Genomic DNA, 15,072 nt, shown 5'->3' with positions numbered 1-15,072 from the left:
GAGCCCAAGCCGGGCGAGTTCGCCAAGGTCATCGGGCGCCTGATGGAGACATCGACGGCACGTGGGGTCGTGCTCTTCGCCAACGAGGATGACATCCGGTGAGACCAGTGTGCACCAGTACACCCCAGTACACACCAGTGCGCACCAGTACACACCAGCCCTGACCCAGATTACCCCAGTCACACACAGCAGCTTCCCAGTCCCCTCCCAGTGCTCCCAGTCCTCTGGAGCTCATCCCAGCTCCACACAGTCTATTCCAGCCCTCACAGTAGCTCCCCAGTCCAACCCAGTAGCCTCCCAGTCCCTGTTTTTAGGCTCCCAGTCCTTCATAGTCCATCCCAGTAGCCCCGCAACCCATTCCAGCCCATCCCAGTTTGTGCCAGTCCTCCCAATAACCTCCCAGTGCCCCTGAGTCCATCCCAGTCACCCTCCAGCTATCTCCAGTCTCCCCCAGTCCCATCCCAGTTTSCCCCAGCTCCTCTCAATCACTTCCCAGTGCCCCATGGTCCACTTCAGTCATCCCGCCAGCCATTTCCAGTCTCCCCCAGCCCCTCCCAGTTTGGCCCAGTCCCCCCAGCGCTACTGTCCCCACAGGAGGGTGCTGGAGGCCGCCACCCTGGCCAACCTCTCGGGCCATTTCTCATGGGTGGGCTCGGACAGCTGGGGCGCCAAGATGGCACCGGTGCAGGGCCTGGAGGACGCGGCGGATGGGGCCATCACCATCCTGCCCAAACGAGCCTCAGTGCCCGGTGAGTCCAGGGGGGAACCTGGGGGAGCTTTGGGGAGAATTTGGGGGGCTTTGGGGGCTCCCAACAGGGCCATCACCATCCTGCCCAAGCAGGCCTTGGTGCCTGGTGAGTCTGGGGGGCAGCTGGGGAGTTTTGGGGAGCCTTGGGAGACCTTAGAGGGCTCTAGGAGGTTTGGGGTGGCTTTGGGGAGCTCTGGGGGACTCCTGATGGGGCTGTGGGACTCTGTGGGACATCTGTGACCCTGTGGGCTCCCCGCTGATCCTTTGGGACCCCCGCTGACCCCCCATACCCCCCAGGCTTTGACGAGTATTTCACGTCACGCTCACTGGAGAACAACCGCCGCAACCTGTGGTTCCACGAGTTCTGGGAGGACGATTTCAACTGCCGCCTGCCCCACAGCGGGAGCGACGGCGAGGCCCCGGGGGGCGCGGGCACCCCCGTGCGCAAGTGCACAGGTACCCCCTGCCCCCCATGGTGGGACCCTGTGCCCCACAGCGACCCCCAGGGCACCCTAGGGCACCCCCCGCCCACCCCATGGCAACCGCCAGGGTACCCCTGATTTATGAGACACCTCCTGACCCCTTTGTGGGGTGTCCATGAGGGGTTTGTGTTGTCCATGTGAGGTGTTGACGTTGTTCATGACAGGTTTGGGGCATCCATGGCGAGTTAAGGGTGTCCATAGAGAGTTTGGGGTGTCTGTGATGGGAGTTTGTGTTGTCTATAAAGGGTTTGGGGTGCCCAAGGAAGCTTTACGGTTTCCATGCCAGGCTGTGATGCACATGAGGGGTTCAGAGTGCCCATGGCAGGTTTGGGGTGCCCATGGCAGGTTCAGGATGCCCATGGGGTGTATTTGGGATCCTGTTTCCCACTCAGCCCTGCAAGATGGGAGTACATCGGGCAGGACTTACCCTATGAGCAGGAGGGGAAGGTGCAGTTCGACACCGTGCTGGCCATTGGGGGTTTGGGGTGCCCATGGCAGGTCTGGGATGCCCATGGTGGGTTTGGGGTGCCCATGGGGTATATTTGGGGTGTCCATGGGCTGTATTTGGCCCCGCAGGACGGGAGCGCATTGGGCGGGACTCGCCCTACGAGCAGGAGGGGAAGGTGCAGTTGGTCATTGACGCCATGCTGGCCATGGGGGGTTTGGGGTGCCCATGGCACGTTTAGGGTGTCCATGGGGTGTATTTGGGGTGTCCATGGGGTATATTTGGGGTGTCCATGGGGTGTATTTGACCCCGCAGGACGGGAGCGCATCGGGCGGGACTCGCCCTACGAGCAGGAGGGGAAGGTGCAGTTCAATGTGGCATGGGGGGTTTGGGGTGCCCATGGCGGGTTTGGGGTACCCATGGGGTATATTTGGGGTGTCCATGGGGTATATTTGGGGTGTCCATGGGGTGTATTTGGGGTGTCCATGGGCTGTATTTGACCTTGCAGGACGGGAGCGCATCGGGCGGGACTCGCCCTACGAGCAGGAGGGGAAGGTGCAGTTCGTCATCGATGCCGTGCTGGCCATGGCACACGGGCTGCACTCGCTGCTGGGGGAGGCCTGCCCGGGTGGGGGGCTCTGTGCCCACATGGACCCCCCCGACGGCCGCCGCCTGCTCACCCACATCCGCAGGGTGGCCTTCAATGGTACTGGGGGTGCTGGGGGTCTGCTGGGATATACTGGAGGGGCATTGGGACAGGGCTGAGGACACTGGGATATACTGGGGGGGCACTAGGATATACCAGGGGGGCACTGGGATATATTGGGAGGGCGCTGAGAGGGAGCTAGGAGCACTAGAGACCATACTGGGACATACTGGGAGGGACTGGGATATACTGGGGGACACTGGGAGGGCACTGTGGGGCCCTGGGGCCTTACTGGCATGAACTGGGAGGCCACACTGGGAGCACTGGTTTGCCCCATAGTGGGGGCACATCAGGCTGGGGAGTCGCTACTCCTTCCCGCAGGGTGGCAGGGGGTGTTAACCGGCTCTCACTGGTTTTTACTGGTCCATACTGGTTTATACCAGTCCTTACTGGTTCATGCTGGTCATATTGGCACACAGGCAGCGCGGGGACACCGGTGTCCTTCAATGAGAACGGGGACGCGCCCGGGCGCTACGACATCTTCCAGTTCCAGGGGGGCAACGGCAGCGGGGCCTACCGGGCTGTGGGGCAGTGGGTGCAGGGGCTGCACCTGCAGGTGGGTGTGGGACCCCCTGACCCCCCCCAGGTGCCCCCCCCCCCCATGAGCCTGGGACCCTCTAACCCCTCCAGACCCTCCCAGGTGACCCCCTTGGGTCCAGGACCCCCATGGTCAGTTGGGGGGATCCCAGTGGTAACTGGGTGCACTGGGTGGGTGTTCATGGAGTGTCTCTGGGGTGTCCCTGGGGTTTTTGGGGTGTCTGTGGGGGACTTAGGATACATGAGGTGTCCATGGGAGGTGTTTGAGTTTTCCATAAGGGGTTTGTGGTGTTCATGGGTGTTTGGGGTGTCCATGGGATGATCCCTCACTGTGTCCCCCCCGACCGGGAGGATGCCATGGCCTGGGGGTGAACTCCTCGTCCCCCCCTCCCTCAGTGTGCAGCTTGCCCAGTAAAGGGGTGGAACAGAAACTGGGGGTCCATGGGGTGTTTAGGGTGTCCATGGGGGGAATTTGAGGTGCCAACACTGTCCTCATCCCCAGGAGGACGCCATGGCCTGGGGGGGGAACTCGTCCTCGCCCCCGCCCTCGGTGTGCAGCCTGCCGTGCGGCCCCGGCGAGCGCAAGAAGCCGGTGAAGGGGGTTCCGTGCTGCTGGCACTGCGAGCTGTGCGGGGGCTACCGCTACCGCGCCGACCCGCTGACCTGCCTGCCCTGCGCCCCGCACCTGCGCCCCACGCCCAACCGCACCGCCTGCCGCCCCACGCCCGTGCTGCGCCTCAGCTGGGGCCACCCGTGCGCCGCCGTGCCGCTGGCGCTGGCCACACTGGGGCTTATGGCCACTGCCTTCGTGCTGGCCACCTTCGTGAAGCACCACGAGACGCCCATCGTCAAAGCGTCGGGGCGAGAGCTGAGCTACGTGCTGCTGGCCGGCATCGCGCTGGTCTACGCCATCACCTTCCTCATGGTGGCCGAGCCCGGCGTGGGCGTCTGTGCCCTGCGGCGCCTCTTCCTGGGGATGGGCATGAGCCTCACCTACGCCGCGCTGCTGACCAAGACCAACCGCATCTACCGCATCTTCGAGCAGGGTGAGGGGCATGGGGGAGCTGGGGGAGTGGCACAGGGGGACAAGGGGAGGGGCTGCAGCGGGGTTCTCACCTGTGCTATGCTGGTCACTGAGACCAACGGCATTTGCCACATCTTTGAACAGGTTGAGGGGTGCAGGAGTGACATGGGGGGACACGGGGGAGGGGCTGGGGTCTCACCTGTGCCGTGCTGGTCACTGAGACCAACGGCATTTGCCACATCTTTGAACAGGTTGAGGGGTGCAGGAGTGACATGGGGGGACACGGGGGAGGGGCTGGGGTCTCACCTGTGCCGTGCTGGTCACTGAGACCAACGGCATTTGCCACATCTTTGAACAGGTTGAGGGGTGCAGGAGTGACATGGGGGGACACGGGGGAGGGGCTGGGGTCTCACCTGTGCCGTGCTGGTCACTGAGACCAACGGCATTTGCCACATCTTTGAACAGGTTGAGGGGTGCAGGAGTGACATGGGGGGACACGGGGGAGGGGCTGGGGTCTCACCTGTGCCGTGCTGGTCACTGAGACCAACGGCATTTGCCACATCTTTGAACAGGTTGAGGGGTGCAGGAGTGACATGGGGGGACACGGGGGAGGGGCTGGGGTCTCACCTGTGCCGTGCTGGTCACTGAGACCAACGGCATTTGCCACATCTTTGAACAGGTTGAGGGGTGCAGGAGTGACATGGGGGGACACGGGGGAGGGGCTGGGGTCTCACCTGTGCCGTGCTGGTCACTGAGACCAACGGCATTTGCCACATCTTTGAACAGGTTGAGGGGTGCAGGAGTGACATGGGGGGACACGGGGGAGGGGCTGGGGTCTCACCTGTGCCGTGCTGGTCACTGAGACCAACGGCATTTGCCACATCTTTGAACAGGTTGAGGGGTGCAGGAGTGACATGGGGGGACACGGGGGAGGGGCTGGGGTCTCACCTGTGCCGTGCTGGTCACTGAGACCAACGGCATTTGCCACATCTTTGAACAGGTTGAGGGGTGCAGGAGTGACATGGGGGGACACGGGGGAGGGGCTGGGGTCTCACCTGTGCCGTGCTGGTCACTGAGACCAACGGCATTTGCCACATCTTTGAACAGGTTGAGGGGTGCAGGAGTGACATGGGGGGACACGGGGGAGGGGCTGGGGTCTCACCTGTGCCGTGCTGGTCACTGAGACCAACGGCATTTGCCACATCTTTGAACAGGTTGAGGGGTGCAGGAGTGACATGGGGGGACACGGGGGAGGGGCTGGGGTCTCACCTGTGCCGTGCTGGTCACTGAGACCAACGGCATTTGCCACATCTTTGAACAGGTTGAGGGGTGCAGGAGTGACATGGGGGGACACGGGGGAGGGGCTGGGGTCTCACCTGTGCCGTGCTGGTCACTGAGACCAACGGCATTTGCCACATCTTTGAACAGGTTGAGGGGTGCAGGAGTGACATGGGGGGACACGGGGGAGGGGCTGGGGTCTCACCTGTGCCGTGCTGGTCACTGAGACCAACGGCATTTGCCACATCTTTGAACAGGTTGAGGGGTGCAGGAGTGACATGGGGGGACACGGGGGAGGGGCTGGGGTCTCACCTGTGCCGTGCTGGTCACTGAGACCAACGGCATTTGCCACATCTTTGAACAGGTTGAGGGGTGCAGGAGTGACATGGGGGGACACGGGGGAGGGGCTGGGGTCTCACCTGTGCCGTGCTGGTCACTGAGACCAACGGCATTTGCCACATCTTTGAACAGGTTGAGGGGTGCAGGAGTGACATGGGGGGACACGGGGGAGGGGCTGGGGTCTCACCTGTGCCGTGCTGGTCACTGAGACCAACGGCATTTGCCACATCTTTGAACAGGTTGAGGGGTGCAGGAGTGACATGGGGGGACACGGGGGAGGGGCTGGGGTCTCACCTGTGCCGTGCTGGTCACTGAGACCAACGGCATTTGCCACATCTTTGAACAGGTTGAGGGGTGCAGGAGTGACATGGGGGGACACGGGGGAGGGGCTGGGGTCTCACCTGTGCCGTGCTGGTCACTGAGACCAACGGCATTTGCCACATCTTTGAACAGGTTGAGGGGTGCAGGAGTGACATGGGGGGACACGGGGGAGGGGCTGGGGTCTCACCTGTGCCGTGCTGGTCACTGAGACCAACGGCATTTGCCACATCTTTGAACAGGTTGAGGGGTGCAGGAGTGACATGGGGGGACACGGGGGAGGGGCTGGGGTCTCACCTGTGCCGTGCTGGTCACTGAGACCAACGGCATTTGCCACATCTTTGAACAGGTTGAGGGGTGCAGGAGTGACATGGGGGGACACGGGGGAGGGGCTGGGGTCTCACCTGTGCCGTGCTGGTCACTGAGACCAACGGCATTTGCCACATCTTTGAACAGGTTGAGGGGTGCAGGAGTGACATGGGGGGACACGGGGGAGGGGCTGGGGTCTCACCTGTGCCGTGCTGGTCACTGAGACCAACGGCATTTGCCACATCTTTGAACAGGTTGAGGGGTGCAGGAGTGACATGGGGGGACACGGGGGAGGGGCTGGGGTCTCACCTGTGCCGTGCTGGTCACTGAGACCAACGGCATTTGCCACATCTTTGAACAGGTTGAGGGGTGCAGGAGTGACATGGGGGGACACGGGGGAGGGGCTGGGGTCTCACCTGTGCCGTGCTGGTCACTGAGACCAACGGCATTTGCCACATCTTTGAACAGGTTGAGGGGTGCAGGAGTGACATGGGGGGACACGGGGGAGGGGCTGGGGTCTCACCTGTGCCGTGCTGGTCACTGAGACCAACGGCATTTGCCACATCTTTGAACAGGTTGAGGGGTGCAGGAGTGACATGGGGGGACACGGGGGAGGGGCTGGGGTCTCACCTGTGCCGTGCTGGTCACTGAGACCAACGGCATTTGCCACATCTTTGAACAGGTTGAGGGGTGCAGGAGTGACATGGGGGGACACGGGGGAGGGGCTGGGGTCTCACCTGTGCCGTGCTGGTCACTGAGACCAACGGCATTTGCCACATCTTTGAACAGGTTGAGGGGTGCAGGAGTGACATGGGGGGACACGGGGGAGGGGCTGGGGTCTCACCTGTGCCGTGCTGGTCACTGAGACCAACGGCATTTGCCACATCTTTGAACAGGTTGAGGGGTGCAGGAGTGACATGGGGGGACACGGGGGAGGGGCTGGGGTCTCACCTGTGCCGTGCTGGTCACTGAGACCAACGGCATTTGCCACATCTTTGAACAGGTTGAGGGGTGCAGGAGTGACATGGGGGGACACGGGGGAGGGGCTGGGGTCTCACCTGTGCCGTGCTGGTCACTGAGACCAACGGCATTTGCCACATCTTTGAACAGGTTGAGGGGTGCAGGAGTGACATGGGGGGACACGGGGGAGGGGCTGGGGTCTCACCTGTGCCGTGCTGGTCACTGAGACCAACGGCATTTGCCACATCTTTGAACAGGTTGAGGGGTGCAGGAGTGACATGGGGGGACACGGGGGAGGGGCTGGGGTCTCACCTGTGCCGTGCTGGTCACTGAGACCAACGGCATTTGCCACATCTTTGAACAGGTTGAGGGGTGCAGGAGTGACATGGGGGGACACGGGGGAGGGGCTGGGGTCTCACCTGTGCCGTGCTGGTCACTGAGACCAACGGCATTTGCCACATCTTTGAACAGGTTGAGGGGTGCAGGAGTGACATGGGGGGACACGGGGGAGGGGCTGGGGTCTCACCTGTGCCGTGCTGGTCACTGAGACCAACGGCATTTGCCACATCTTTGAACAGGTTGAGGGGTGCAGGAGTGACATGGGGGGACACGGGGGAGGGGCTGGGGTCTCACCTGTGCCGTGCTGGTCACTGAGACCAACGGCATTTGCCACATCTTTGAACAGGTTGAGGGGTGCAGGAGTGACATGGGGGGACACGGGGGAGGGGCTGGGGTCTCACCTGTGCCGTGCTGGTCACTGAGACCAACGGCATTTGCCACATCTTTGAACAGGTTGAGGGGTGCAGGAGTGACATGGGGGGACACGGGGGAGGGGCTGGGGTCTCACCTGTGCCGTGCTGGTCACTGAGACCAACGGCATTTGCCACATCTTTGAACAGGTTGAGGGGTGCAGGAGTGACATGGGGGGACACGGGGGAGGGGCTGGGGTCTCACCTGTGCCGTGCTGGTCACTGAGACCAACGGCATTTGCCACATCTTTGAACAGGTTGAGGGGTGCAGGAGTGACATGGGGGGACACGGGGGAGGGGCTGGGGTCTCACCTGTGCCGTGCTGGTCACTGAGACCAACGGCATTTGCCACATCTTTGAACAGGTTGAGGGGTGCAGGAGTGACATGGGGGGACACGGGGGAGGGGCTGGGGTCTCACCTGTGCCGTGCTGGTCACTGAGACCAACGGCATTTGCCACATCTTTGAACAGGTTGAGGGGTGCAGGAGTGACATGGGGGGACACGGGGGAGGGGCTGGGGTCTCACCTGTGCCGTGCTGGTCACTGAGACCAACGGCATTTGCCACATCTTTGAACAGGTTGAGGGGTGCAGGAGTGACATGGGGGGACACGGGGGAGGGGCTGGGGTCTCACCTGTGCCGTGCTGGTCACTGAGACCAACGGCATTTGCCACATCTTTGAACAGGTTGAGGGGTGCAGGAGTGACATGGGGGGACACGGGGGAGGGGCTGGGGTCTCACCTGTGCCGTGCTGGTCACTGAGACCAACGGCATTTGCCACATCTTTGAACAGGTTGAGGGGTGCAGGAGTGACATGGGGGGACACGGGGGAGGGGCTGGGGTCTCACCTGTGCCGTGCTGGTCACTGAGACCAACGGCATTTGCCACATCTTTGAACAGGTTGAGGGGTGCAGGAGTGACATGGGGGGACACGGGGGAGGGGCTGGGGTCTCACCTGTGCCGTGCTGGTCACTGAGACCAACGGCATTTGCCACATCTTTGAACAGGTTGAGGGGTGCAGGAGTGACATGGGGGGACACGGGGGAGGGGCTGGGGTCTCACCTGTGCCGTGCTGGTCACTGAGACCAACGGCATTTGCCACATCTTTGAACAGGTTGAGGGGTGCAGGAGTGACATGGGGGGACACGGGGGAGGGGCTGGGGTCTCACCTGTGCCGTGCTGGTCACTGAGACCAACGGCATTTGCCACATCTTTGAACAGGTTGAGGGGTGCAGGAGTGACATGGGGGGACACGGGGGAGGGGCTGGGGTCTCACCTGTGCCGTGCTGGTCACTGAGACCAACGGCATTTGCCACATCTTTGAACAGGTTGAGGGGTGCAGGAGTGACATGGGGGGACACGGGGGAGGGGCTGGGGTCTCACCTGTGCCGTGCTGGTCACTGAGACCAACGGCATTTGCCACATCTTTGAACAGGTTGAGGGGTGCAGGAGTGACATGGGGGGACACGGGGGAGGGGCTGGGGTCTCACCTGTGCCGTGCTGGTCACTGAGACCAACGGCATTTGCCACATCTTTGAACAGGTTGAGGGGTGCAGGAGTGACATGGGGGGACACGGGGGAGGGGCTGGGGTCTCACCTGTGCCGTGCTGGTCACTGAGACCAACGGCATTTGCCACATCTTTGAACAGGTTGAGGGGTGCAGGAGTGACATGGGGGGACACGGGGGAGGGGCTGGGGTCTCACCTGTGCCGTGCTGGTCACTGAGACCAACGGCATTTGCCACATCTTTGAACAGGTTGAGGGGTGCAGGAGTGACATGGGGGGACACGGGGGAGGGGCTGGGGTCTCACCTGTGCCGTGCTGGTCACTGAGACCAACGGCATTTGCCACATCTTTGAACAGGTTGAGGGGTGCAGGAGTGACATGGGGGGACACGGGGGAGGGGCTGGGGTCTCACCTGTGCCGTGCTGGTCACTGAGACCAACGGCATTTGCCACATCTTTGAACAGGTTGAGGGGTGCAGGAGTGACATGGGGGGACACGGGGGAGGGGCTGGGGTCTCACCTGTGCCGTGCTGGTCACTGAGACCAACGGCATTTGCCACATCTTTGAACAGGTTGAGGGGTGCAGGAGTGACATGGGGGGACACGGGGGAGGGGCTGGGGTCTCACCTGTGCCGTGCTGGTCACTGAGACCAACGGCATTTGCCACATCTTTGAACAGGTTGAGGGGTGCAGGAGTGACATGGGGGGACACGGGGGAGGGGCTGGGGTCTCACCTGTGCCGTGCTGGTCACTGAGACCAACGGCATTTGCCACATCTTTGAACAGGTTGAGGGGTGCAGGAGTGACATGGGGGGACACGGGGGAGGGGCTGGGGTCTCACCTGTGCCGTGCTGGTCACTGAGACCAACGGCATTTGCCACATCTTTGAACAGGTTGAGGGGTGCAGGAGTGACATGGGGGGACACGGGGGAGGGGCTGGGGTCTCACCTGTGCCGTGCTGGTCACTGAGACCAACGGCATTTGCCACATCTTTGAACAGGTTGAGGGGTGCAGGAGTGACATGGGGGGACACGGGGGAGGGGCTGGGGTCTCACCTGTGCCGTGCTGGTCACTGAGACCAACGGCATTTGCCACATCTTTGAACAGGTTGAGGGGTGCAGGAGTGACATGGGGGGACACGGGGGAGGGGCTGGGGTCTCACCTGTGCCGTGCTGGTCACTGAGACCAACGGCATTTGCCACATCTTTGAACAGGTTGAGGGGTGCAGGAGTGACATGGGGGGACACGGGGGAGGGGCTGGGGTCTCACCTGTGCCGTGCTGGTCACTGAGACCAACGGCATTTGCCACATCTTTGAACAGGTTGAGGGGTGCAGGAGTGACATGGGGGGACACGGGGGAGGGGCTGGGGTCTCACCTGTGCCGTGCTGGTCACTGAGACCAACGGCATTTGCCACATCTTTGAACAGGTTGAGGGGTGCAGGAGTGACATGGGGGGACACGGGGGAGGGGCTGGGGTCTCACCTGTGCCGTGCTGGTCACTGAGACCAACGGCATTTGCCACATCTTTGAACAGGTTGAGGGGTGCAGGAGTGACATGGGGGGACACGGGGGAGGGGCTGGGGTCTCACCTGTGCCGTGCTGGTCACTGAGACCAACGGCATTTGCCACATCTTTGAACAGGTTGAGGGGTGCAGGAGTGACATGGGGGGACACGGGGGAGGGGCTGGGGTCTCACCTGTGCCGTGCTGGTCACTGAGACCAACGGCATTTGCCACATCTTTGAACAGGTTGAGGGGTGCAGGAGTGACATGGGGGGACACGGGGGAGGGGCTGGGGTCTCACCTGTGCCGTGCTGGTCACTGAGACCAACGGCATTTGCCACATCTTTGAACAGGTTGAGGGGTGCAGGAGTGACATGGGGGGACACGGGGGAGGGGCTGGGGTCTCACCTGTGCCGTGCTGGTCACTGAGACCAACGGCATTTGCCACATCTTTGAACAGGTTGAGGGGTGCAGGAGTGACATGGGGGGACACGGGGGAGGGGCTGGGGTCTCACCTGTGCCGTGCTGGTCACTGAGACCAACGGCATTTGCCACATCTTTGAACAGGTTGAGGGGTGCAGGAGTGACATGGGGGGACACGGGGGAGGGGCTGGGGTCTCACCTGTGCCGTGCTGGTCACTGAGACCAACGGCATTTGCCACATCTTTGAACAGGTTGAGGGGTGCAGGAGTGACATGGGGGGACACGGGGGAGGGGCTGGGGTCTCACCTGTGCCGTGCTGGTCACTGAGACCAACGGCATTTGCCACATCTTTGAACAGGTTGAGGGGTGCAGGAGTGACATGGGGGGACACGGGGGAGGGGCTGGGGTCTCACCTGTGCCGTGCTGGTCACTGAGACCAACGGCATTTGCCACATCTTTGAACAGGTTGAGGGGTGCAGGAGTGACATGGGGGGACACGGGGGAGGGGCTGGGGTCTCACCTGTGCCGTGCTGGTCACTGAGACCAACGGCATTTGCCACATCTTTGAACAGGTTGAGGGGTGCAGGAGTGACATGGGGGGACACGGGGGAGGGGCTGGGGTCTCACCTGTGCCGTGCTGGTCACTGAGACCAACGGCATTTGCCACATCTTTGAACAGGTTGAGGGGTGCAGGAGTGACATGGGGGGACACGGGGGAGGGGCTGGGGTCTCACCTGTGCCGTGCTGGTCACTGAGACCAACGGCATTTGCCACATCTTTGAACAGGTTGAGGGGTGCAGGAGTGACATGGGGGGACACGGGGGAGGGGCTGGGGTCTCACCTGTGCCGTGCTGGTCACTGAGACCAACGGCATTTGCCACATCTTTGAACAGGTTGAGGGGTGCAGGAGTGACATGGGGGGACACGGGGGAGGGGCTGGGGTCTCACCTGTGCCGTGCTGGTCACTGAGACCAACGGCATTTGCCACATCTTTGAACAGGTTGAGGGGTGCAGGAGTGACATGGGGGGACACGGGGGAGGGGCTGGGGTCTCACCTGTGCCGTGCTGGTCACTGAGACCAACGGCATTTGCCACATCTTTGAACAGGTTGAGGGGTGCAGGAGTGACATGGGGGGACACGGGGGAGGGGCTGGGGTCTCACCTGTGCCGTGCTGGTCACTGAGACCAACGGCATTTGCCACATCTTTGAACAGGTTGAGGGGTGCAGGAGTGACATGGGGGGACACGGGGGAGGGGCTGGGGTCTCACCTGTGCCGTGCTGGTCACTGAGACCAACGGCATTTGCCACATCTTTGAACAGGTTGAGGGGTGCAGGAGTGACATGGGGGGACACGGGGGAGGGGCTGGGGTCTCACCTGTGCCGTGCTGGTCACTGAGACCAACGGCATTTGCCACATCTTTGAACAGGTTGAGGGGTGCAGGAGTGACATGGGGGGACACGGGGGAGGGGCTGGGGTCTCACCTGTGCCGTGCTGGTCACTGAGACCAACTGCATTTGCCACATCTTTGAGCAGAGTGAGTGGCATGGGGCAGCTGGAGGACAGGGTGGGGGGCACAGGGGAGTGGGAAGATGGGGTGAGGGGCTGGGTGAGGGCCACGGGTGGGTGGTAGCCTGGGGTGAGGAGCAGGAGATACAGGACATGGGACAGGGTCACACCTCCCCATATGCGTACTCCCTGTCCCTGAGGCAGATGAGTTACAGATGCTCCAGGAGCCCTGGGGGGCTCCAGGAAGGGGCTCGCCAGATCCGGCTGAGGGCTATGGGGTGAGGTCAGGCTATGGGGAGGATGTCGTTCCCCCCCCCATAACGCGCCCCATAACGCGCTCCCCATTCCCGCAGGGAAGCGCTCGGTGACGCCGCCGCGGTTCATCAGCCCCACCTCGCAGTTGGTCATCACCTTCACGCTCAGCGGGCTGCAGTTGGTGGCCGCCGCCACRTGGCTGCTGGTCCGGCCACCCCACGCCCTCATCGACTACGAGATGGGCCGGACCCCCGACCCCGAGGCGGCGCGGGGGGTTCTGCGCTGCGACATGGCCGAGGGAGCCACGCTGGCCTGCCTGGCCTACGCCCTGCTGCTGATGCTCACCTGCACCGTGTACGCCGTCAAAGCGCGCGGCGTGCCCGAGACCTTCAACGAGGCCAAGCCCATCGGCTTCGCCATGTACACCACGTGCGTGGTGTGGCTGGCCTTCGGGCCCATCTTCTTCGGCGCTGCCCAGTCGGCAGAGAGGGTGAGGAGGGGGATTTGGGGGTCCTTGAGGGGGTTTGGGGTCCCTGAGGGGGTTTGGGGTCCCTAAGGCACACGGCACCTGCGTGATGTGGCTCACCTTTGATGCCACCCAGTTGGCAGAGAGGGTGAGGATGGGGATTTGGGGGTCCCTGAGGGGTTTTGGAGTGAGTCGATGGGGCACTTGGGGGGTCCCTGGAGGCTCTTGGGTTCCCTAAGGGTGGCTTTGGGGTCCCCAGAAGACATTTGGGGGATCCCTGGGGCTCTTGGGTTCCCTCGGGGTGGTTCTGGGATCTCTGGTTGGGATCTGGGGTCCCCATTTTCGGGATGCAGGTGCACGTGCAGATGGCTACGCTGACAAGTGTCCATAAACCTCTCAGGGTGGAGGTTTTGGGAGAATGGTTGGTTTTGGATACCTGGTGGTCAGTGGCATTTGGGGTGCCCCGTTTTTTGGGATCAGAGGGATTAATGGGTGCCGTTTTTGGGGTGCAGGTGCACGTGCAGACGGCCACGCTGACGGTGTCCATGAGCCTCTCGGCCTCAGTGCCACTCGGGCTCCTCTACGCGCCCAAGGTCTACGTGATCCTGCTGCACCCCGAGCGCAATCAGCCCAAGCGGCGCGGTGCCGACCCTCCCCCGTAGGGACCCCCGGATTGGGGGACCCCCAGCACCCCCAAACCCCCGACCCCCAGTGCCCCCTCCCCACGATAAAGCTGCTCCCGCAACCCCCCAGAAACGCCTTTTTTGGGGTGAGATGGAGCTGGAGGATGGAGGTTATAGTGGGTTTATTATGGGGGTAGAGCAAGGTTTTGGGGGGAGGGGGTTTATTGTGGTTGCAGAGGGTTTTTGGGGTGGAGGGGGTTATTGGGGGAAGGGGATCCCCCATTTTCAGCAGGATTTGGATGCCAGGGACCCCTCGAGGTCGGGCTGGTGAGGCCTCACCAGCAGCTCCAGCCATCGGGTCAGAGTAGGGGGGTCTGGGGGCAGCTGTGGGGGAAAAGGGGGTTTGGGGGGGGTCACCCATAGGAACCCCCATGTGCTCCTGAGAGCCCCCTTGAGAGCCCCCCCAAACCCACCAAGAATCTTAAAACGATCCCTGAGCCCCCACAGCTGTCCCCAGGAATCCTAAAGCCTCAGACACCTCCCATTGTTCCAGGGACCCCTCCCAAATTGCTCTCAGAGACCCCCGGGTGCCCCCCAGGACCCCAAAACCACCCCCAGGACCTCCCAGTGTCCCTGAGACCCCCCCCAAATTGTCCTCAGGGACTGCCAGATGACCCCCCTGGACCCCAACCCACCTCCAGGAACTCTCAGTTTACCCCTGGATCCTTAAACCTGCCCCACAGGCCCCCCCAAACAACCCCCAAACCACCCAAACCCCCTGGGACACCCCCAAATAACTCACTGGGACAGAGGGGGCCCCCTCGGGGGGGGACAGCAGCCTCACACCCCCACTCTGGGGGTACCCTGGTTCCACTTTCAGTGTCCAAAGGGTCTC

The 15,072-nt window shown here is 62.5% G+C and overlaps 1 protein-coding gene across 1 annotated transcript in view; it reads left to right on the top strand.

The window, feature by feature from the left end:
* The window catches only part of LOC130586450 (metabotropic glutamate receptor 6-like), a 16,370-nt gene extending 2,127 nt beyond the window's left edge, over positions 1-14,243 (top strand). Inside the window, exons 2-9 of the mRNA XM_057387243.1 lie at positions 4-98; positions 595-749; positions 1,046-1,204; positions 2,184-2,381; positions 2,801-2,937; positions 3,421-3,964; positions 13,187-13,578; positions 14,067-14,243. Of these exons, the coding sequence (XP_057243226.1) occupies positions 4-98; positions 595-749; positions 1,046-1,204; positions 2,184-2,381; positions 2,801-2,937; positions 3,421-3,964; positions 13,187-13,578; positions 14,067-14,216 (1,830 nt within the window). The 3' untranslated portion in view covers positions 14,217-14,243. The remainder of the gene's footprint in view (positions 1-3; positions 99-594; positions 750-1,045; positions 1,205-2,183; positions 2,382-2,800; positions 2,938-3,420; positions 3,965-13,186; positions 13,579-14,066) is intronic.
* The last annotated feature ends 829 nt before the right edge of the window (positions 14,244-15,072 follow it).

Source organism: Malurus melanocephalus, unplaced genomic scaffold (assembly GCF_030028575.1).
Source record: "Malurus melanocephalus ecotype Western Australia unplaced genomic scaffold, MMel_1.1 scaffold_1162, whole genome shotgun sequence".
Taxonomy (NCBI): domain Eukaryota; kingdom Metazoa; phylum Chordata; class Aves; order Passeriformes; family Maluridae; genus Malurus; species Malurus melanocephalus.
This window is presented reverse-complemented; position numbering and strand designations above follow the sequence as displayed.